This window comes from Catharus ustulatus, chromosome 1 (assembly GCF_009819885.2).
Source record: "Catharus ustulatus isolate bCatUst1 chromosome 1, bCatUst1.pri.v2, whole genome shotgun sequence".
Lineage (NCBI taxonomy): Eukaryota > Metazoa > Chordata > Aves > Passeriformes > Turdidae > Catharus > Catharus ustulatus.
In genome coordinates, this window is record NC_046221.1 from 102,702,930 (window position 1) to 102,727,771 (window position 24,842).

The 24,842-nt window shown below is 37.4% G+C and overlaps 1 protein-coding gene across 1 annotated transcript in view; it reads left to right on the forward strand.

Annotated features, from left to right (window-relative positions):
* Positions 1-24,842, forward strand: part of RTTN (rotatin) — an 83,857-nt gene that overhangs the window by 38,823 nt on the left and 20,192 nt on the right. The window contains exons 29-39 of the mRNA XM_033067139.1: positions 253-381; positions 1,693-1,800; positions 2,406-2,564; positions 4,398-4,469; positions 10,999-11,179; positions 13,917-13,999; positions 20,749-20,851; positions 21,556-21,754; positions 22,743-22,833; positions 23,802-23,955; positions 24,112-24,249. Of these exons, the coding sequence (XP_032923030.1) occupies positions 253-381; positions 1,693-1,800; positions 2,406-2,564; positions 4,398-4,469; positions 10,999-11,179; positions 13,917-13,999; positions 20,749-20,851; positions 21,556-21,754; positions 22,743-22,833; positions 23,802-23,955; positions 24,112-24,249 (1,417 nt within the window). The remainder of the gene's footprint in view (positions 1-252; positions 382-1,692; positions 1,801-2,405; positions 2,565-4,397; positions 4,470-10,998; positions 11,180-13,916; positions 14,000-20,748; positions 20,852-21,555; positions 21,755-22,742; positions 22,834-23,801; positions 23,956-24,111; positions 24,250-24,842) is intronic.

Here is a 24,842-nt window from a genome sequence, read left to right on the forward strand (position 1 = left end):
TTAGAGCTTATTATTAAGCTTGACTGTATCCTTCATTTGAATAAAAAAATAAAAACCAGAGATGTTCTGAAGTTTAAATGTATAGGAAACCATCACATGATCAAATGACTCAGAAATACAGAAATTTTTACAGTTCAGCTGGAAATCTATCATCTTTTCATAAGTTTAAATTATGATTTAGTGTGTAAGATGGTTTGTGCTCTGTGTACTGTTTACAGTAAAGCTGTTATGAACTTGTACCCCCACTCTTAGGTTATCTCATCGTTTTATGTTGAATGGGGGGGAAATGCCCTGTCCTTCATGGGAAAAGGTGTAACAAAAAGCACAGTCCTTTGCTTGCTTCACCTGTCTCACGAAATGATGGCTCAAACCAAGGATATGGTGAGTCCATTACAGTTGTCCTTATCACTGGGAAGGGCTATACACACAGAGATTTTAACTGCTAATTTCAATGATAACTTTCTGTTGTAGTTTAGGAATGGTTCTCTCCAACTGAATATTCCTGCTTAAACCACACCACTGCTGACTTCCTTCCCCTCCAACTGGAAACACAAAAAGCAAAAAAAAAAACCCAACTTTGATCTCATTTGGTTTATAATCTTAGATAAATGTACAGGATAGAGTATAGTATGCACAAACCTGAAGAATCTGTTCTAACCATAATGAAATTGTTTTGTAAATAATTCTGTGGATTTTGAAAGGTCTTCTTTAAGAATAAGCATGATTGCCTTTTTATAAATAAATGAAGTATTGGGATTTTCTATAGGATGAATAAATTTAAGAATTTATAGCATTTTTATTTCTTCAGCCTCACAGACAACAGGCTTTCTAACCTATGTTTAACCGTTCATGTGCACGTGCTTAGGGCTTTCACAGTTGTGTGTGTATATATATGTGAAAGAATATGTACATACATGGAAAAAGGGTTGCCAGATAAAAGCTATCATTACATACTAGGAAAATTCATGTTGTGCCTTGTGTTCATGTACATCTTTGAGAACTAGATTTATGACAGTTTAGTAAAAAGAGCCTTTATCCTGATGCAGTTGGAGCAAATTCAACAATTAAGTATTATTTCAGAGAATTAAAACCCTGTCTTACTAATATCTTTGATAGCCATGAAAAACTCCCTTTCAACATGATCAAGCACACATGTAACTAGAAATTGCAGTATACCTGCTTCTCCAAATTCCAGGTGTCTCTTTTTTCAGTTCTCTATTCCTTTTTCAAGATATTAGGTACTAGAAGTGTTTATTAAAATTGGGAGGGGACAGAGTTTTAAGTACACTGCAGGGAGACAGCAACCTGCAGAGACTTAGATCATAAATGAGTAGATGAAGGTGAGGCCTTGGTTTTTTTTTTAGTATCATGGTTATAGAGTAATAGGTATAGTAGCATAATGATAAGTTTTATTTTCTTTTGTTTCTAAGTCATAAAATGTGGTTATGACAGTGTTACTGTTTAGACTGGACTCATAATTTTTAGTCTCAAATTTTAAAATCTGACTGTTGTTTACAATCATGATTTAGTGTCAAAACCTTATGGGAAGAGAAGTACAGAATTATCCTTCCTCTGCACAATTAGTGTTATGCCAAACTGTTTAGTAATATTTGGTAGCTCACACTCTTAGTACTGGCATGGATTGAAAGACTTATAAAATAATTTCTTAATTTGTTTTCTATTTCTAATCAGGACTGGATATCTCTTTGGTCTTTGCCATATGATAATAGTGAAGATCAAGTTCCGTCTCATCTAGGTCTGGCATGGCTGGTTCCTTTATGGGTAGATAGAGATCCTGAGGTTCGTTACTGTGATATTAATGTCATATCTTATTTTCATCCTTAAGCACTTGAAAATTTTTGATTCATTAATGTATTTAATAGTAGAACTGCTGTTTTGAATTTTTTAAAATGTTACTGACTATATCCTAAATAGCAGTAATAATACAGTAGGGGAGAGTGTTTCCACATAAAAATCATCTAAGAAATCCTTCCTTGTATCTTCTGTCTTCCACACTTTCATTAGTCACTAAGTATCATGATTCATAGGCAGTTTTCCTTGTCATTACTGTAATTTAGCTACAAAGCAGAAACATTTACCTGAACTAAAACTTTAGAGCAAATGTATTTAATGTGAATCTGTTAAATTATGTGTTTGCTAAATGGACCTATTTTTAAGTGGTAAAATATGAAGAATATTAAAGACTATGTTGCTTAAGAATAATTTTGGTTTTTCACTTAGTTGTGATTATAAGTAGAGAGCAAGAGAAATATAGGAAACGAAGTTGTTACTTTTAAAATTACTCCCTTAAGCTCAAGATTCAGTTGATACAACATCGTATAATAATAAATGTATTGCTAATTACTGTAAGAAATACCACTTTCTCTTGTGCTTATATGTTCTAGGTCAGATTTACAGCACTTGGAATAGGATCAGCTCTTACATCTCTTGAAAGAGGATGTATTGCTTTAGCAGAAAGCTGCCAGAATATTTCAGGAGGCCTGTGGGGAACAGTGATAAACATCCTTCTGAATCAATCTGAATGTAGCATGGTACGCAGGGAGGTATGTTTCTGATGTCCTTCTGCTCTTGTAGCATGTCAAGTTCTTTTTCATTATGGAGAAGAGGAATTTGTTTTTTTTATAGCATATATCTATTACCTGTTGCTGCACAACAGCTGCTGCTTTGCAAGTTAAACACTACCTGATTAATAAAAATATTTAGCTGCTTATTTAGGAATTGCATAAGGAACAAATGCAGATTACTTATTTCAAAACAGAGATGATACAAACAATACATGTTAACTCATAAAGACTCCTGAGGCTTTACTCAGCTAGATAAATATGTTGCTAAAGCTTAACTAATTAGCCTGATTTTAACTACTGCTTTGTAACATTTGTGAATGCTTCTGTATAAACTCATCACCTGATCTGCAGTAAATATCTGTTCTTTGCAGATGTGAAGTAATCTAATCTAGGCACTAAGGTTTACTGGTGAGAACTGAAAGTCTGTACTATGGTATAACAACACATAGAATTATATATCAATGAACTTAAGCTCTGTACACTTTATTGGCAATTTTTTACGGCTCTAGCTGTAAGGTTTTTCCTTCTGTTCCAATCATTAAGAAATAAAAACTCTGACACTCAGTGACTTGTTTTTATCCCTGATGTACTGCTTAACTAATTTTATTTTCAAAGTAATATTTGAAATTATATCTCAAAATGTCTTAAATAACAAAGGACACATTATTAAACTCCAAAATATTCTCTCAATTATAGTCTCTTCAGATTAACATCATTGACAGAATATAAATAAAAGGAATTTCAATCCATGTACAGACATGTGAAGTGTATGTAATATAAATCAGAAAAATAAACATGCCATGTATGTATAAAGGAAAATATTTGAAAGATGTCTCTGTCCTAATGTGTTCAACACGTTATCCCAATTATTTTGTAATAATTAAAAATGCCAAAACATAAGGACAATAAAGTGAGTGGTCATAAACAATTATCTAGGTTTTTCTGTTCAGGAATTTTTTTCCCCTAGTACTTCCTGTACTTGTAATGCTTATTTGTAGGATTGACTGTACTGGAACAGTGATGAAAGTATTTTGTAAACAAATACAGTAATTTCACGACTATAAGGCGCACTGGATTATAAGGCGCACTTCCGGGTGTCAGCAACTTTCCGAACTTTATCCATGTAGAAGGCGCACTGGAGTATAAGGTGCACTTGTTTTTTACAGCGAGGATCTGCGCACAACAAAGTAACCAATTAGTAACAGAATCGCACGATCGCGGGGTTTACTGGCAGGTGCTCAATTTGCAAACATTTTTCACAGATTGGCATAGCCTTTAAACGCAGCCCCAGGCACCCTCACTGTGCCGTGGGCCCCGGCACTCCCACTCGGCGCCGGCTGGCGCAGCTCTTGCAGGCTGCCCCGGGCTGTCCCAGACTGCCAGCTCTCGTGGCTTCCGCGGGGCTGCCAGGGCTTGCACTTCTGGGTTGGCAAATTTCCAAACTTTGTCCATATATAAGGCGCACCGGATTATAAGGTGCACTTCAGGTTTCGATCAAAATTTTAGTCAAAAGGGTGCGCCTTATAGTTGTGAAATTACTGTACATTTTTTCCCTTGTGTTTTCTATCCCATCTTTTTCATGTCTTTTTTTATACCAGCCTGCTCTTGTTCCATGCTCGTATAAGTGAAGTTTGAGGGCTTTAAAGTTATATCCTTTTAATTATTTTTTTCCCAGCATGAACATGAGAATTCTGTGTATTTCAGCATATATCTAAAGCAGGGGAGTAACATATAGACTGTACAATTCAATCTGATGGGTTTTTTTGAATTGTGATCACTAGATGGCAATATTGATGCTTTAATTTCTTTCAGGCTGCTTTTATTCTACAAAATCTACTTGTGATTCCAATCCCTGCAGAAGACACGAAAGATTGTATTTGGCAAGTGAGTGACTATTACATTTGATGACAAAAGTCATAGTGTTGCAGAGAGATGTCATTTGATGTGAAAATTTCTGTCATTTATACCTATAAAATATCAACTTAAAAAATTACATTTCTAAGGTTATGTTTTGGAAAGAGAAATAAATGAATAGATAGACTTCTCTCAAACTTCCAGCAAGCTCAGTAAAACAACCAAATTTAGATTGCATAAATGTTGCATTTCATGAATGTACTATCTTTGGGTTTCTAGGAAACTTGCTTACTTATGTGGTATATCATTAATGTTTTAGGATAAAAATTGATAGTTTATTTTACCCATACTTGGAATGCAGGTAAAACACGATTTGAGGGGCATGAAGAAGAGGAAATTCTGCAAATGTGAAGTTTAAAAAGTACTTTGAAAGAAAGATGAAACAGTTTGTCACTTAGGTCAATTTAAATGCTTCTTGAAGACCACCACTTGCTCAAATCAAGGTGAACTAGACCAGGTTGCTCAGGGCTATTTCCCGTTGTATTTTGAATTTCTCCAAGAATGGAGACTCCACAGTCTCTCTGGGCAACTTACAGTAATTTCACGAATACAAGCCGCACCAATTTGACCAAAATTTTGGTGGAAACCCGGAAGTGCGGCTAATATTCCGGGGCGGCTAATCTATTAACAAAATTCTAAAAGCTGCCAACACGGAAGTGAGAGCCCGCGGCAGCCCCAAGCCAAGCTGGAGCCCGGCTGGCCCCGGCAGAGGTGGGAAAGCCTGGCAGAGGCGGGGCCAGCAGTGTCGGGGGCGGGCGGCAGAGCCTGAGCCAGCAGGGCGGGGGAGCCCGGGAGAACTGGGGCTAGCAGTGCAGGGGAGCATGGCAGAAGCAGGAAGGCCGGCGGGTGGGGCTGCCTGGCAGCGGGGGAAGCCCAGCATAATCGGGGCCAGCAGCGTGGGGGAGCCCGGCGGTGCGGGGGCCTGCAGTGCCGGCCAGGGCGAGGAAACGCGGCGGCGGTGCAGACGGGAGGGGGCGGCCGGCGAGCCTGGTGGCGGCGGCGGCAGCAGCCCTGCCGGCGGGGCGAGCGAAAGCGGCGCTCGCGAAAGCACCGCCGCGAGCCGCGGGCCGCGAGCCGCGGGCCGCGAGCCGCGAGCCGCGAAAGCGCCGCCGCGAGCCGCGAAAGCGCCGCGGGGCGGGCGCGGCGCTCGCGAGGCGCGGCGCGGGGCGAGCGAAAGCGGCAGCGGGGCGGACGGCGAGCCCGGCGGCGGCAGCCCTGCCAGCCGGGCGAGCGAACGCGGCAGCGGGGCGGTGCTGACGGGAGAGGGGGGCCAGCGAGCCCGGCGGCGGCGGCAGCACCACCCGGCCAGCCCCGCCGAGCCGTGGCGCTGAGCTGGGCCACCCGGCCCTGTCGGCAACCATGAGCGGGCCGAGCCTGCCTGGCCCCGCCCCGAACCAGTAAAGCCCGCTATGCCGCGATCCTCTTACTAATTGGCCAATTTGTGAAAGCTGCGCACGGATTCTCGCGACGAACGAAAGTGCGGCTAATATTCGGGGTGCGGCTTATCTATTGACAAAGACAGCAACATTGTCGAGGCACCGGGGGTGCGGCTTATAATCCGTGCGGCTTGTATTCGTGAAACTACTGTATTCTAGTTTTTCACTACCTTCAGATAGAAAGTTGTTTTTCCTTAGGTTTAAATAAAATTTCCTGTATTTTAGTTTTTGCTCAATGCCTTCTCTCCCTTGATAACAAGTGAGAGGTGTCTGTCTCCCTTTGCCTTCCCTCATCAGATATTTGTCAAACTGCTAAGATCAGCTGGAGATTTTTTCAGTTCTGCTCTTGAGTCAGTCATCTTATTTTACTCTCAGCAAGTCTGGTTCCTTGTACGTCAGGATATTTGGATCTTAGCTTGCAATTTTTAAAATTTCTGTGACCTTGATATCTGTTTTTAATGTCTGTCTTGCTCCTTTTGTTGTGTGAGATTATACCTATATAGGAACAGCAGGTATTAGTTTTTGAGGAAATTTGCTGATTCAAAAATATAATTTTTAATCTGTTCCTTTCTGCAAAAGATCAAGTTAGTGCTGAAAGGCATTCCAGCTGTTTTACTAGGATAAGTTATCTATTCAGCTGCACCCAAAATCAATTATACTATTTTTTGCAGAGTTGGATTTTACAGAATATCTCATCTTTTTGTTACATGTGATCATAAAGGAAGCGATTTTGCAAATCTGGTCCTTGTTTCAGTCTTACTACTTCTAATTTATCAATATAAATAGCAACTGTTTAAATTCATAATAGTAGGGTGTTACAAAAGGGCAGCTATTGTAACTTGGCAATATGGACTCTATTAAAACTTGCTTTTTAGAATTTTTTTTTTAATTTCAATGCCTATGGTGAAATGACAAAAATTGAATCCGGTTGCACAGTTCTGGATCAATTCCAGTGCAATTAAAAGATGCTTTGAGTCAATGTGATTCTTATTAAGAACTGCAATTTAATGGAAATTGCTCGTCACTTAATAAGTGTTCGTGCTGAAAGATATTATCAAACAGCACTTCATGGTTACTGCTAAATTAAAACTGTTCAAGATAAAAACAATTAAAAAAGTAAGGTACCACCAGGATTAAATTTTATATTTCAGAGTAACTTTCTTCTTTTGCACTGAATAAGGTGATTTGTCTGTTTCCTTTAGTGCCTGGAAGAAAAGGAGGGCTATTAAGTAGATATTGGTGAATAGTGGGAATGCTGTGCCATAGCCCAGTTTAGAGCATCACCATTTTATTGCTTAGGCAAATAGGACTGGAAAAGGAAATATAGAGTTTGTAGGCCAGTATCTTCATGAGAATAGCTCTAGTGTTACTGTTGTCTAGTTGATCTTCTTTATAATATTTCATTTTGCTGTGTCACTTAAAAAACTTCCTATGCCACTCTTTAGTCTTGAGTGAAGTCAACCTGTGTAAAGTACTCTGAGTGCAGCAGACTGTGTTGTATGAAGATTGCTGAAGTCAGAGCACTCTGTCGATTGTAATTGAGGAGTTATTCTTGCAAAGCCCCCCATTGTACAATAATGTATGGTATGGCTTTTGAAACTGGTGAAGACAATCCTGGGTAGTAAAATTTGGACTAAATTTATCAATATGTCCTAAGTTTGCCGTTGCCATAATGTAGGAAGCTGTGGGAGGCAACGGTGGGCAGGACGGTCAGGACAGACGAAGAGATCTCTAAAGCCAGGTCTTGAAACTTATGGTTTATTGCAAAGGGCATGGGTGAAAGGGCCCTGCTGGGAGCTGCCAGCCGCAGCTCAGAGCAGGGCAGTAAGAGAGTGGGGGATAAGAAAAAGAGGTACAAGGGTAGTAAGAGGGAGAGCTAAGAGGGCTGAGAGTTCTAAGAGTTCTAAGAGACTAAGAGAGCAAGGTTCTCATTACAATACAATAAATCTTCTTCTGTGTTGAATATTCTAATTTCCACTAACCATATTTATAAGGTTTTCCTGTTTCATCTTTCCTAACACCATAATCAATGCGGTCTCTGTCTATTGCTGACAGTGTATGAGTAGAGTTTTGTAATTCATCATAAGTTGTTTACTTGAAATCCTACATTCTGCCTCAAACTGTTCAGCATAATTCCTTCTCCACTAGTTGATGTAAAAGGCAGATAGTGAAAAATCTTTCTGTACTGCAGAATCCGAAAAAATTGAGAGCAACCATGTAAAATTTTAGTGATACCTTACTTGTAATGCAAAATAGTTTTACTACTTCTCCTGTATCTGGTTTTGGGTTTTGTTTTGTTTTACTGGGAAATAAACTTGTATTCAGTGTAAATGAAGGGGTTGGGGGAGAGCCTCTTGGGGTTAAATAGTGTTTTACTATTAAAAGGAAAATTACAGTAATTTCATGATTATAAACCGCACCATTTTGACTAAAATTTTGGTCCAAACCCAACGTGCGGCTTATAATCAGGTGTGGCTTATATATGGACAAAGAACGAAAAGTTGCTGTTTTAGTTTGGAGGACAGGTGTCTGCTGAGAAAGGCAGGAGCTTCTCTTTGAAATGGAGAATGCAAACCTCCTCCCTCCAAATTATTATAATTTTGAAATCAAGGGGCTTTCAGGCAAAAATATGGGAATTAGGAATAACAGTTCTTTTCTAGGGAAATTAAAATAGAAATACCGTACTACAAAGAAACAAACTCCAAACCCTGACAAAGTCAGAGTACAACCTGACACCCCGTCAGGCAGGGTGTTGGTAGCAGTCCCATTAAATGGTGGCTGCATCCTCTTGCAGTGACAGATGTGATTCAGTTGGAGCAGTGCTCCTGTACAAGGTGAAGTTTCCCTCTGGAGGTCCAGAGGGGATGTGGAGAAATCTGGTTTTCCTCTGGAGTCCAGTGGAGAAAGGGAATCCCTTAGTGTCCCAAAACCTCTGTTTTTATCTTGGTAAGAAATGTTGGGCTCTTCCCCCTGGCTGGAGCAACTTTCAATGGGATGAAGTAATTTTATCAGTCCCACAGTGGGACTCAATGGGCCATTAGCAGAAAATGACTTGCTGGAGGAAGGATGGGTTATGAAAAGATAAAGAACACTGCCCCACCTGGTTTCAATGGATGGCCCATTAGCAGAATATTTGCTGTTGAGATAAGGATTGCTGTCCCCACCCTTAACAGATGGTGATAGAATAGATACCTTGCATCACACTCTGTATTGTAACATGCAGCTTATAATCAAGCGTGGTTTATAGTCATGAAATTACAGTAATTTCATGATTACAAGCCGCACCATTTTGACCAAAATTTTGCTCCCACACCGGAAATGTGGCTAATATGTGAATAATTTTCTGACATTTTCAACCCCGGAAGTGCAAACCGAGTCTGGACAAACTGCCAAGTCGAGCACCTGCCTGTAAAACCTGGCATTTACGGGATTGTTACACATTGGTTACTCTGTTGCACGGCGGGTGGAACCTGGCTCAGTGCTGGCAGCACGGGGTGGGGAGAGGTGGGGGAGCTTTCTCTTGCTGGCCCTGCAGCCCGTGGGGGAGACAGGGGCTCTCTCCTGCTGGCCCCATGGCTTGGGGGGAGGCAGGGGCTCTTTCCTGCTGGCCCAGCAGCTCGGGGGGAAGGCAAGGGGCTCCGTGCTGCCATCCCCACGGCCCGGGGGAGGCGGTGACTTCCTCCTGCTGGCCCCGCGGCTCGGGGGGAGGCGGGGAGCTCCTGTCCCCGCGGGAGCGGGGGGGCTCCATCCCCGCCTCCCATCACCACCGTGGATGCAGGCGGGCTCCGTGCCCCCCTGCCACCTCGGCGCAGTGCTGGGCCGGGGTGAGCGAGCCCAGCGGCGGCCGGCCCGAGCGACCCCACCGAGCGGCAGTGCCGAGCTGGGCCACCTGGCCCCGTCGGCAGCCCCGAGCTCTCACGGCCTGAACCGAGCCAGTAAACCCCGCCATGCTGCGATTCTGTTAGTATTTGTCAACTTTGTTGCATGGGGGTCCTTGCTGCGAACAACAGAGCGGCTTATAACTGGGTGCAGTTTTTGTATGGACAAAAAGCAAAATGTTTGCCAACACCCGGCGATGCGGCTTATAGTCCATGCGGCTTGTATTCGTGAAATTACTGTACTGTACTTATTTTCAGTTGATCCAGCTCTGCTCTCTCCTGACTGCCAAAGCAAATTTCTAATTAGCACTGAAAGTTTTTCATTCCATAATTTTAACTCGGTTTTTTTTTAACTACTGCAGGATGCCTCTAAAAATGCCTTTCTGAATGTAATTTGTTTGAATTTTTCTGTGTTCTTCTACCTTCTTTGCTCTTCTAATTTTTTATGGTCAGTCTAAACCAGATTATGTGCAGCTTGTTGGTTGTTTGTGTTAGCATGGAAAACACTGAAGGAACGTTTAACAAAGGCAGTCAATTTAAACTGCTTATTTGAAATGTGACTAGAATCTATTATCTTAAGGTATAAATCCACTGCTTTTGGAAGTTTTTGATGTCAGCATTTAATAAGAAATAATTGAAAACCATACTTCAAAGAGAATTTTTTTTATTTGTCCTATTTTCTAAAGAAATCTTTTCTCATAGAAGATTGATGTAGCTAAATGTAGTATAATGACAGTATACTTTAGAGCAGGGTGACTTTTTCAGGGTATTTAGTCTTACCTGAATATAAGTGTGCTTTTTACCTAAGGAAAACTTTTTCATTGCTTGATATCTCTAAGTAGAATTAAATGAGACATTAAAATTGTAAAATGTGCTGATACATTTACTGTCTTGAAGCCACTCATTTACAGCTTTTCATGGGTTTCTACTCAACTGTTACCACACTTCTCAGGAGATAAATAGCTGTTTGATTTTGCTAAGTCATGACAGCTTTTGTAAAATATTATGATTTACCTCTACGTTAAAATCTGCATGTCATTTCTAGAATTTATTAGTTACAGCCTGTAAACCAGCGTACACACACATACCCAGCATTAGCCTTAGTTAAGGTGGGTTTTTCTGACAATTTATTCTGTGTAAAACATTTCTTTAAAGTAATGATGTCTGTGAATTTCATGTCTTCAGGGTCCTTGTGTGCATGATGAGGAATCTGGCCTCTCTCAGACAGGAATACCTGCGCTTAAAGCCCTTTTGTATCACTGCCAGTTCTACGAACATGTGAATCAGATGGTGAAACACTGTTACCTAGGATGTTACATGTTTGATTTCAACTCTTCCAAGGAAGACAAGCTCAACATAGAAAAAGGTGGTAAAACTGGTAATTTTGTTGATATAATCTTCTGGTATTTGAAACCTACTTAAATAAATTGTAGTTTTGGGTAACTTATCTCCAAAAATTCTTAATAAAAGGAACACAGAATATATGAACCCCGCATTTAAATACGTTGTGAAGTCAAAATATTGCTGAGAGGATGTAAGTAGATAAGTCACTAGTTTAACATAGGTCAGAAAAAGTTCTAAGCTGTTATTTACATCTTCAAAAGTTGAAAATGGAAAAGGTGTAATTGGTTTTGCAGTAAATTTTCTTGCAAAGTATTGGAGGTGAAATACTTCTAATGATTTCCACTTTATGACATCCATTCAAATTTCATGCAAAGAAAATTTGGGGAAAAGAAATACATGAACTCTTTTTAAGATTGCTGTTTCTTGATGTGTTCACCTTCAAGGTTTCATGAGTAGGAATGGACTCTAATAATCTGAATTAAGCTGCACTCTGAGACATTCAGATATAATTTAATTCAGGGTGATGAAATGTAATACTCAGGTTGCGTTTGTGTATTTTTAACCTGTATACCCTTGGGATGTCTCAGATCTAACTTTTATATTGACTAATCATTTATTGAATGGTATTTCTATGCTCACTATGCATTGTGGGAATATACTTCCTTATACAAATATATCTGATGATCATATGTTTAGAAAGCTAGGGGATTTTTCAGAGATCAATTAGTAAAAGCTTTCATGAAGCAGAAAATTAATGAGTTTTTTTTTTCTTTTCTTACCTTCTTTGTAGGCCTAAGTTTCTGTATTTCCTTTTTTTTTTAAGACTGCTGATTTAACTAATTCTTTTTACGTCTATGTCATGGATGGAGTAGGAACTTCAGGCAAAGTTGTTTAGAGAAGCCCTCCCACTGAGTGACAAAGTGCAGGAAGGACCCCCTTGCTCTCTAAATGCCTTCTCAGAGAGGATCCTGGCTGCAGCTGGATTCAATCCTAGACCCAGACTTTTTCAGTAGTTTAAATCTAAGGAATTACAGAGATGTCTAACTTCATCCTATGGGATTAAGGATGACAAACCAAATACATTTATATAAAAACTAATGAGTTACTATGATAAATGACTAGACATAAAGATCATAATGAGAATTCTTTACCACGCAGTACAGAAGCTAAAACTGCTGGTGTAGTGTAGTGTACTATATTAAAGCAGCTATATTAAAACTGCCAAAAAAGAAGCAATTATTAAGTAGAGATTGATGTTACCTATACCAGTGACCTTGGGCAAATCTGTTTCGTTCAGACTAGAGTGATCTTGAGGGGCATCCCCACCCCTGGAAAGAATCTCCACACACACTTAAAGAAGTATTTTAGAAAAACCTACTGGTTGAAACTGGGACTGGACTTCCAGAGCTTAAAATGATTGACGGTCAGTCATATGTCTCAGGCCAGCTGGGCCTTAGGATTTTTAGATAAGTGGCAGATATGATAAAATATCCTTCAACTCGCTATCAGGATGTTTAACTTTTGAGGTTTCTGAGTCAGGCTGGTTTAGTATAATTCAACACCAAAAGCAACACCAAAACGCCCCCTCTCAGTTCACCACTTACAGTTTTGCAAAATAAAGTATTGTTTGAGTTTTACACGTTCTAAGCATCCTGCTGGATTCTGGATTTGTTAAACCTGTTCCAGAGGCATGAACAGAAGAGGAATGCTACTTCCCCAGCTAAGTTGTGATTTTATGACAGACCCAGGGAAAAGAAGCATTCTTGGTTAACTCACTGAGAGAAATACCTCAGCAGTACACAAAATTCCAACCATAAAAAATCCTCAATTTCTTCAGTGTGTGTTTTTTTATCTGTAAGTGTAATTTTTCAATCCAGTGCATTTTACTACCCCATGGTCCTCTTCATTTGTGTCTTTTAGTAGTTCTGTTAGCTGATACAATATCAGATCTAAGAGTAACTGAAAATGTACAATGGTACAACGTTTCAGTGAACAACTGAGATACATTTTATCAGTCATTGCAAAACAAAGCCAGAAAATACAGTATTTCAGGAACAAGAAACAAATTCCCTATGTAGTTTTCTCACATTTTTAGGTATGTAAACATCTGCAATGTTAAAGTGAGGATACATATAGGAAATCCACTTTTGTTGGGTCTGCACTCACAATCTGTGTAGTCTAGCTTTATTCTTTTTATTTTCTTTCTAAATATATGTCAGCTTCAAAAATGAACATTACTGTTCATTACTGACAGATTTGTGCTATAAAATTTTTGGCATTTTTTATTCTGAAACAGATTTGCAAACTAATTCTGCCTTCGTTATATTTATGAATATGAGTCCTCTTGAAACTGCTTCTCTTAGAATGCGAATTTGAAGTTTTTTGAATACGAAGACATCTGTTTATTGTGTGTTCTTTGAGACCCTACTTATAGTACTTCAGTGCTTTTGTACTCTTGAGTTTTAACTAAAACTAAATCTGAACTATTTGAAATTACTAAAGGCTATGCAACTGCAGTTTGAACAAAGTGTAGCTTTTTCTAGACTACTTTGCTGCACTGAAATTTTTTTATTTATGTTTATTCAGGGAATTTGATGTGTAAGATTTCATAGGTACAATGTGTGAAAACTTGTATTCTGAGATCTTCAGAAGGATGGCTGTGATTGGCTACTTTTTTGTTGAAACAATCCTTTAAAAAACTTCTTCTGCTCTCTACTGTTCTTACAGTAATTTTGATTCTCATTTTTGTTGTCATACAGATTTGGATGATTCTCTCAATCTTTGGAAGGCTCCACCTAGTCAGAGCAAATCTTCACATTCTCACTCAACATCTGAAACTATGGTAACTTACAGAGCGTTCTATTCATTTTAAATATAAAATTGTTTGTGAACTGTTTTCAAGAAAATTAGCACTCATTGTTTTAAAAACTGCAGCAAAACAGAAAACCTTAAATCGATGAGAAGTTAGCTGTGAATTAAGTTGAAATTTAGTCCAACTTTAATATGCTGAAAAACCCTTTTGTGATTCTTAACCTGAGCAAAAATAAATAAGGTAGCTTGTCTTGACTAGCTAAATGCATAAGACAGTACTGAATTCTATAGCTTCCCACAGCAAGACATATTCTCTAGAGATTACTCTGTAATTGTCTTTATTGACAAAATGCAGTTGTCTCCATTTCTGGTTGTCACTTCTGTTGCTTTTATCCAAATTGTCTCTTCCGAGTGAACCTGTATTTACACAACACAGCTACAGAACTGGATCAATCAAAGCCACATAAATACATTGGGTATTCTGAGCCGTAATAAACTCTGTATTCTGAACATGCTTCTGTAGAATTTAAAAGTGGCACAAGTGTTTGCAGGATCCAAAACAGACATGGAAAACAGAAAACAGGTGGCTGCTTGTAAAATTTGTTTCTGACTAGAATGACTACGGCAATTAAAAGCTGTACACGTGTGCTGTCTTTCAAGATGGCAAATGCAAAGGAGAAATTGAAATACATTCTTTCAGTTCCAGAGTGGATTTGCAATATCAGTTCAGACTGTGGAGAAAGTTTTTATAATATTCATTAGTTACCTGATAAAAATCATGTATTTTTCAAAGACTGCAGTATAGACCCAAGAAAACTTTGACATGTTGCACTGAAATCCATTTTTGTGTTTCATATTCAAAAATTTTTCATCTATGAATGACCATCTAATCTATTACTGAAACCCAAATATCATTGTTTAGAAGTTTCTTTTTTCTTAAACAGATGCATGTGTTGATATGACAAAGGCTGATAAATCACAAAGTCCTATTTTTTTTTTTTTTTTGCTAAAATTTCTATGCTCAGTTTTGCTGTGGAACATGGTGAAAATAAAAACAGAAAAAACAGTAAATTTGTCTCAAAGAAAACCAGAAAATTTGTCTCAAAGTATTACACAAGCATAATTTCCTTGGTCTTTTGATTCTCTGTTTTACATTTATTGCTGTCTAGTACTGATAATGTTATCTTGCGTTTTTTTAATAATTGAGGAAAAAGTACACTTTAGCTTTAAACTGATTTCTCATTTTCAGAAATGTTATTGATTAGTTTGATTTTCATTAATGAGGAGCAACAACCCTCCAACCGCTTAGGGTTATTTTAAACACAAATATTCAAATTTTAAAATAAAAAAAATAAAATAAAGTAAATCAGGAAGTACATGCAATCTTGATTGCTTCTTAAAAAGCATTACATAAGAATCTCAGATTTTTAAAAAGCAGTTGTTGCCAGGTCATTTTTTACTGAATAAATTGAGTGCCACTTACATAGAGGAATGAAAGTTGAACAAATTTCATCTTGTTTTGTTCATGTTACTTGCAGACAAAATTAAATTGCAGCAATTCTTATCAGGACTGGGGGTCTAATCTGCTTAAAATTGTGCTTGAGTTTTTATGGAGAATTGGACAAGTTAATTACATCAAATTTATTCAGCTTCAGTAGTTTAAAAAAAAGAAAAAAGGAAAAAATAATTTGGAATCTACTAGATCAAATTACTGTGTTGTATTTCTATATGTAAAGTGGCATCATAGTTTAACACAAAGACTTAGCTCTACTATTCTATTCAACAGATAGACAACTGATTATTAACAGTGGAAAGTAGAGTGTAATACTAAGCTACAGTAATTTATATCAGTCTTCCACTTATTGTAGACTTCATACTTGCTAGGATTAGGCTCTAATCATGTGAGTTTTTTAGAAGTTTGTGTTTTGTTTTCCTTCTTTTCCTGACACATATGAAGGCATCACACTAAGATTTTGATTTTCATTTCTGGAAGTTAGTTTACAGTAATTTCACGAATACAAGCCGCACCATTTTGACTAAGATTTTGCTCCTAAACCGGAAATGCGGCTAATAATCAGGAGAGGCTAATATGTGAATAATTTTCTGACATTTACAACCTCAGAAGTGCCAGCCAGGATGCTGAGCCGAGCAGTTGCAAAGTCGGCATTTTGCGATTGTTACAAATTGCTACTCTGTTGCACCGCGGGTGGAGCCTGGCTCCCTGCAGGCAGCACGGGGGGCGGGGAGAGAGGAGGGAGAGCTCTCTGATTCCCTCCTCTGCCGCAACTCAGGGGAGAGACGGGGGGGCCCCGCGCCGCTATTGCGGCAGCCCGGGGAGAAGGGGGGGACCCGGGCCGCCCCTGCCGCAGCTCGCGGAGGAGGCGGGGGGCTCTGTCCCCGCCCGCCGCCACGGGAGCGGGGGGGGCTCCGTCCCTGCCTGCCACCACAGGGCAGCGCCAGGCCGTGGTGACTGAGCCCAGTGGCAGTGGCAGCTGGCCCCCAGTGGCCCCGCCGAGCGGCAGCGCCGGGCTGGGCTACCTGGCCCCGTCAGCAGCCCCGAGCGGGCCGAGCCCGAGCTGAGCCAGTAAACCCTGCCCTGCCGCCGTTCTGTTACTATTTGGCAACTTTGTTGCACACGGGTCCTCGCTGCGAACGACAGAGCGGCTTATATTCAGGTGCGGCTTATTTATGGACAAAAAATGAAATGTTTGCCAACACCCAGAGATGCGGCTTATACTCAGTGCGGCTTGTATTCGTGAATTTACTGTAATTTGCATTTATCCTTCATGGATATTGTAGCAGCTCTAAACTTTTTTTTTTTTTTTTAATTAACTAAGTTTCTTATCTTTAAAAAAAATACCAGTGCTGACATGACAATGAAAATTTCCAAGCTGCATGGTGTAGAGGTCTGATGTTCCAAAGCCACTATTAATTACGAGAAAATAGATGGATGAGTGTAACTTTAACAGAGACTGATTGCAAACTGTGTTTCAGAGAGCAGTTATCTGAAGTGTGTATCTAGTGAAGTTCCTAAAATTCAAACTTGTCTTGAAATCTCAGGCATTTGTAATTTGTTCTTATATAACCTCAAATTTTTGGGTCACACTTTAGCCCAATTTCTGTTTTGATGTATGAGTAAAGAAATATATTAATGAAGCAATAAAAAAAGTTTGTAGAAGTTTGTTGCTAAATTTTGGATGATGATGGTGCCAAGAAGATACTGTTATTCCAAGCCCACGAGATGGCGTGCTTTCCCCATCACAGATGGAAAGGAATCTGCAGGTCTCACTGAAGGGAGAAATGTGTTTTAGGTGTGTGGCACAGATTTAATGAAAACACCCACAAACACTTGAGAATGAGCAATCAAACCAAGTAGAATTGTTTCTATTGAAAACTCTTCTCTGATGTTTTAATAACATTTTTTAAAAGATTGTCTAGGAACATCAATATTGATTTCTATTCCTAACATTCTATTGGTTTTCTCTGCTTCCAGCTTTCATACTTTTCATACTTTCAGTACTTTATTTGAGATGTCTACTATCATGAGCTGATTTCACATAGGGTCCTAAGACCTTTAGGAAAAGTTGCAACTAAATCACTTTTCTGCTTCATCATTTTTCGTTCATCCCCACTTATTTTCCCCAAATATGCAGAAAGAAAAATTGAGAAAATTAAGTCCATAAGTAAGATTTTGCTCGTTTTATAAAGAATAGTCATGTGGGGATGAAATCAATGATTCAGTGTAACAAAAAAAGACAACAAAACTGAATTGTCTGTAGTGTATTAAGTTGTGCACTGTATTTTGTGTCTTTAAGATCCCAGTGGATTACAGGTTTTTGTTAAATTTATCTGTAGTTTTCTGTGAACTGGAATGTGGATACTGCAAAAAGGCCTGTTCTGAGATGATTAATAATCTTGGTCTTTCATAGAGTAAATAGTTTAAATGTTCTCTCAGATTATCAATAGAGAAGACAAATCCTTACTCCTGTTTTAACCAACATGTTCGTGCTTAGTACATATGATAAGAGATCACCAATCTGTATGGAGATACTGACTTGCTTTACACTGCATAAATATTCTAGGGCTGTTCTTTGTCCAGGACATCTTAGCAAAATGAGCAGTTATTTAAAAACTTGAACTAAAAATGATGTGAGCTAAATATCTACAGACATTTCCCAGAGAGCTTTTAGTCATGGCCATTTTTTCCTATGAAATCTTCTTGCTATTTTTTATAAAAATGTGTGCTTTATTTTCTTGAACCGTGGTTACCAGAGTGCTATACAGTTAAGTGATTTAAACCTTTGAAGAGGGAACTGAATAGAATTAATCACTGCAAGCCTATTAAAGCAATGCCAGAGGGATTTTTGTACTAGAGGTTAAGAAAAGACCTTTTATTCCTATCTAGTAGATAAATGGCAAAACCCTCACATTTCTCCAGTGTTTCCACTCTGACAATTCTTGTATTCTTTTGAATTAGTTTTAATCTGCAGTTGTCATCTCCCTCTCCACACAGACAAAACCTTTTCTCCTATTACAACCTCTTCCAAAGTTTCACTGTTAAGCAACACAATGCTTCATTGCTCCCAGAAACAATATGGTGGCAGTAGTAAATATCCTTTACTAAATACTGTGTCTCAGACCTCCAGTTCATCTTTATCGAAGGTGACTTATAAAAGTGGTAATATCTATCTTTTATTTTTTTTTTTCCTGGAACGTGGAACAGTGGGGAAACAATTTCATTGTGTTATTGTATGTTTTCTGTTATGACAAAAGAAAATTTTGGGATTTAACCTATTTCTCACTATGAAACAATTATCAATAAATGCTTCATCAGTGGAGGAAGATGATATTTTTCTAGCCAGATAAAGCTTTTGCTGATTTTTTTAATTTTTTTTTTTTTAACATAACTGAGAAGTTGTTTTTATTTTGTTGCCCAAAGTATTTAGAGAGAGTTGTAGAAGATAAAGAACAGTTGTAGGAAGTAGCTGATACTGTTTACTATATAATATATGAAAGATGGTATATAATTCATAAGAATATCTCTAAGATGACTCTCAGTATAGTTAAAGTTCTTTTAGGGTTTTACTTGTTTCAGAAGAACTATATGGGCTGTTAGAAGTTACATTTTGGGTTTGTACTACTTAAGGAAAAGTGTTACGGTTTTTCTCACCTATTAGAATGCTTGGAATTGATGTATAGTGCTGAATAAATGCAGAATTTGCCATGTGTCAAGATAGATTCATTTCATACAGTTAATGGATTTTAGTAATTATTTAAATTAGCAAGCATAGAACTTCAAGTAACTTATTTTAATTGGCAAATATGCTTTTTAATTGTGCAATCAAAATAGGATTTTTAATTTCAATGACTCAGTACAGCTTGGTACTGCATTTTGCTAATCAGAAAATAATTTAGCCAGGTACTGTCCTAGTGTTTATGTGATCCAAGCTGGGTGTGAATCCTGTATTTTGGACACACCTCCAGGTCTTATTGTAGCTTGTTTTATGCGTTACAATAATCCTGACTTTTCTTGAGGAAGAACAGAGCAGACTTAAGAAGAAAGACTCATGATTGTAGGATGAACCATAGTGGGAGACCAGAGGAAAATGTGGGAGAAAAGGAAGTTACAATGTGGAGGTTGCAAGGATACAATAGCTAGAACAGAGTGATCGGTGATTTGCTTCCCTGCACCCTTTTTGTCTGTTATGTCAGTTTAACATTTCCTTGGGTAAAAATATATTCCAACCGTTATTCTAATAAAACTTCTAAAAAACCCAAACCTTTGAGATATTTCGGTCTTCCTTAGAAAGCTCCCTGTGAGGAAAATTCTAATTACACCCTTCTTCAAGTTGTAACTCTGTTGGGATTTCATTGGATTCTTCAACATTCTGTATTCTTTGCTTTGTATAGCGACTCTTGAAGAAAATTGTCTGATGTGAATTTTCTATCTAGAAAATAAAAACTAGAAGTGGAAGAGTTACTTGACATAAGATACTTGTCCTATGTTCTGAAAGAGGTTACAGATCTTGTTGTGTCACAAAAGCACATAATTTATCTGGATTCTGGGTCTTCTGATCTTGGGCTTCTGGTTTTAAACATAGTAGCAAGAGCATTAGGAACTTTTGAAAACACACAAAATTCATAGGGTAAATAATGAAAAATTGGTAGTAGGAGCATGGTATTATGTCAGTAGAGTTGTCTACTGTCATTTAAACCACTCATATCTTCACTATGAAATGAATGCGTTTAAGGATCATAGCATTAAGTTTAAAAGAAGTATTCAGAGTTCAAAAGACTCAGGGACATCAACTTTGATGACAAATGCAGTTGTGATATTTTTATCTGAGTGTGTTCTGGTACAAGGGGACAAGTGCTGGTGTTCTCAGTAGAGCAAATAGTCCATGAAAAATGTGAGTTTAAATGCTTCAGTAATGTCTTTCTATCTTTATCCAAATGTAGGTTGAGTCAATTATATGGATGAAAAAGAAGGATGAAGAGAGAGAATTTCCAGTAACATGGGCATTGATCAGTTTTTAACTGAAATATTTCAGACTGTTCACATTGCCCATCTTTTAATAGTTTCAATTGCTGAGGTTTTTATCATATATATACACACACATAGTGTAAAAATCTAATCAAATTGATTTTGAACAGTATTATTTAGATCATATTTGTTTTTCTTGGTTATGATGGGTTGTTCCCCCATCCCAAGCAGAATATAAATAAAAGACTACTCTGTAAAAGCTGGAATCAACTAGTTTCCTTTTTATGGCTTTCTAGATTCTGTCTGCATCACTGGGGAGTGTTAATGAACTTCAGGCCACAGTTCCAAGTTTGGCCAGTTTTATTCCTGAAACTGTGGTTGATCGGCTCACGGCACAAGGTAAGTCAAGCTTGAGTTGTATACCTGCATAGCTGATGCTAAATACAGTGTATTCAGTATTTGTCCATGCTGTACGTTATACAGCTGCATTTTGCTGGAACAGTTGATGTTTCTAGTGGTTGTTTTAGAAGACAAACATTAAACACTTCCTTTAATACAAATTTTGACAGAAGCAAGTGAAAATGGTACTGTTTGAAATGTAACTCAAGACTTAGGTTCTCTTTCTGGCATCTAGTCATGCTTTCAACACATCAGTTATGGTAGAACTGTCATAGACATACATACCCACAGGAACTTGTATGCACACACATACACAAAGATGTATACAATTCTCTTTATATGTAGAAAGATAAAAACTAATATAAAAAATGTATTTATAATCATGTATGTAGAGAACTGTTTACAAATAAAAATATTTTTCTTTTGAAGAAAGGAGTGGGAATTCGTGTCTTTCCAAATTTGCTATTTATCTTTATTTAATGCCTGCTGGAGGAAGCATTTTATTTCAGAACTATTTCCTGTATCTGATTTATCTGATTTAATTTCTTTTCCCATTCATTCCTGAATATCCAGTTTAAATGTGGAGAGAACATGATTTTTTTAATGAAAAATACAAATAAACTTGGTTTATATAACTACTGTAATTTAATCTCTTGTTTCTTTTTTTTTTTATTTTTTTTTTTTTTTATTTCAACACAATCTAGGTCAGAGTGATACAACCATAACAGAATCTCCAAGTCAACATGATTCTCCCATGTTTGCTGCTCTGTCTAAACAGTGTGCTGTAATCACACCTGCCCTTTTATCAGCTGTTTGCAGCCTTCTGCACAATCTGCTGGTTGTCATGCCAGAAGATACTGGAATTGCTCTTCAACAAACACATTTGCTAACAACTCTCAGCAGGTGTGAGATCAGTAACTGTTGAACTACGAACAAGGTGTAACAATAAATGTTTAAAAAAATCTTCTAATGAGATCTACTCATGTTTCTTACTAAAACTGTTAAACGTATTGATCACTTCTTGCTCCTGAAGTGTTCAAAATTGCTTTTTTTAAATAAAAAAAATGCAATCAATTGAAGAAAAGAATCAGAATTATTTCATTTTTTTTCATAGAATAGGTAGTCAAATTGGTGATTCCATTTATGGTGTGTCTTATACAGGACTACTGTGTTCCTCTCATGTTTTAAGATTTTGTCAAGTATTTGGAATTGCAGATCATTTGAGCTCATTTTATAATTTTCTTCTTTGAAGTATATGAAGTATTTTGAAAATGAGCCAAATATTCACACATTGAAAGAGAGTAAATAAAACTTGCCAAATTTAGATGATAGATCCTAGTGTTCTACTTCCTTTTAAAAAGAGGGACCACTTTGAGGAAGTCTTCAGATTATTTGCCATGTTTCCATTTCAGCAAATTCTTTTGTCTATAAAATTTTTTTTGAAGTCCTGAAGTGCAGCATGAAAAAGAGTTCATTTTTTGGTAGAAGTTTTCAAGAGCATTTGTGGTTGCTCTTCATAGTGCAATTAATGGAAAAAATGAAACACAGACAAACAAACATAAAACCCGAACAACCCTGGTGTGAATACAGCTTATATTATCATGGGGCTATTTATTCTTCTAGAGGAAAGAAAATAAGAAATCAAATAGAAAAAATTGATTTTTACCAGTGCAGTAACAGCTATTGGAATTTGTATTAGTCTAGTTATTTTGAAACAACTTACTGCTATTATAGTTGCCATTGCACTAGAATTCTTAAAACAGTGGGGTTTAGCAGTAAGTATATCTTACTTCATTTTTGCTTTATTTATATTATTCTCTTCTATGGAATGTTAAGTTACTAGAATGTTTTATTATTTAACTATATTTCTAACCAATGTATTTTGTTTTAGTCTTGTAAATGCCAATCTGGTTGAAAGATGCATCTTGGAACTGAAAGCTCCCTTGGGTCATCGATGTCATATGGAACATGTAAAAGCTCAGGTTAGAGAAGCATTTGTTACTTCCTAATTTTTTGAAGTTAGAATTTAATTATGTTAGCATAATTTATATTCATTAACATAGTCCAGACACACTGCTATAGGCTACATTCATGTGAGTCTTTGTGCTTTTGACAAAGCTTAAGTAAAAATAAACCATTCTATTCAACACAGAAGAATTAATTTCTAATTAGAATGACCAACTGGAAATGAACTGTATTATAAGTTAAATTTAGCCATTGAAGAAATTATGTAGTAGAATTTTTTTGTATATTACTGATGTATGAGCCAGATATAGTTACTGACGCAATGGATATTTACTGTATGTAACAAACCCGGCTGCTTTGCTTTGTCTCTGAAGAGGCAGGCACTTACACAGCTCTCAACTAATTTAGATGTATGCAAACCATATAGGGTTACTGCTGATAGAACTACCTTTTTATCAAATTTAACTCTCTATGTACAGTGTATAGAACATTCTGTTTCATAACGCAGAGCCTTTTCATTACTTCTGCTGCTCTGCACTCAGATTTACTTTGAAGAAAATTACTCCTCTAATTAAAGAAATGTGTTTCTGCAGAAAATTTATGAGAATAAACAAATAAAATGTCAGCTTTTGTTTTTGGAAGACACCTGTATTCTTCAGTATTAATGACCACTTTAATGTTTTTGTTTGTGACCTTCCAATGAGTATGCTGCTGTACATGCGGCAAGAGTTGTGACCTCCTCACGAGGAACTTTTGCTTTCTTACTAGAAAATTGATTGCGCACATGTTTCCAGACTAGGGATTCTGTTTCATTGTCTACAGTAAAAATTAACAGAAATGTTTCCAATTCATATCCTATTATTTAAGTGATGTATATTATTTTAAAATGTTATTAATCAGTTGAAATAATATGAGTAAATTTAAAATAATGTGGAAAGTGTAAATATATGGCTTTATTTAATATCTTTCTATAAATATTTAACAGGTCTTGTTACTACTTCAGTACTTGTCATCTGTGTCCAGGCTTCTAAAATCATGTTTATTGGTGGACTCTCATCTTGTAAGTCAGGATGAATTGCTAAAACCTCTCTTGGGAAATACCTTCAGGATTCTCACCATACGTCCCAAAGATGGCTTAGGTAATGAAGTACTTTGTTTCCTTTATTACCAGACAGAGGCAGGTCTTCATTTAGGTACCACCTTGTTGTAAATGGACAGGTGTGGACAGGCTCAGCTTTCTAGATTTGTGTGCATTTGTAAACAGTTTGACTTTTTTCTGTGTGTTTTCTTTGCAGATAGCGAGTTAACATCTGTACTTCACGAAACATGGGTAGAGTCTTTCAGCCTTCTAGCTACATTACTGTGGAAAAGTGGCCAGATATCTTTTCCTTCTGTGACAGCAACCCTTGCAAATCACTGTACAGCAATAATTGGTAATGACTCTTCCTGGATGTTTTATTTCCTAGCAACTAATAAACAAATAGAAAAGAGAGTCATTCCTCTTTAGATGCTATTAAGTAATTACTAATGAGATACCCACAATGAAAAACAGTATGTCCAGAGCTTGACTGACGTATTTTGTTTTCTTCACATGTATGGATGAATGATTTTAGTTGTAAACCTCAACCAAATATGGCATTTGTGAAATGATTCATTAGCACTTCATTTTTTCCCCTTTCTTTTATTCTTTAATCTCTATTTTATTTCTTTTATTCTTTAATATCTTGCATAAAAGGAAAGCAAAGTTTTGAGGGGAGATGAGAGATATAGAAATCCAAGATTATTATGCAGGAGTATGTTTTTTGTATTTTAATTATTCTTGCATTAGTTACTTACATAGTTAGGCAAGATTCTGTGACGTGTTTCAATACTGAAGTATGAACATAGTCCAGACAAGCTTATGCATGTTAAGTGATCTAGTGAATCCAAATCCAATTGCAAATAAAACAGCTAATGTATACTGTTGGTTTTATAATATAAGCTGTTGATAAAATGAGGAGAGTTCAAAAAACTACTGGACAATTGA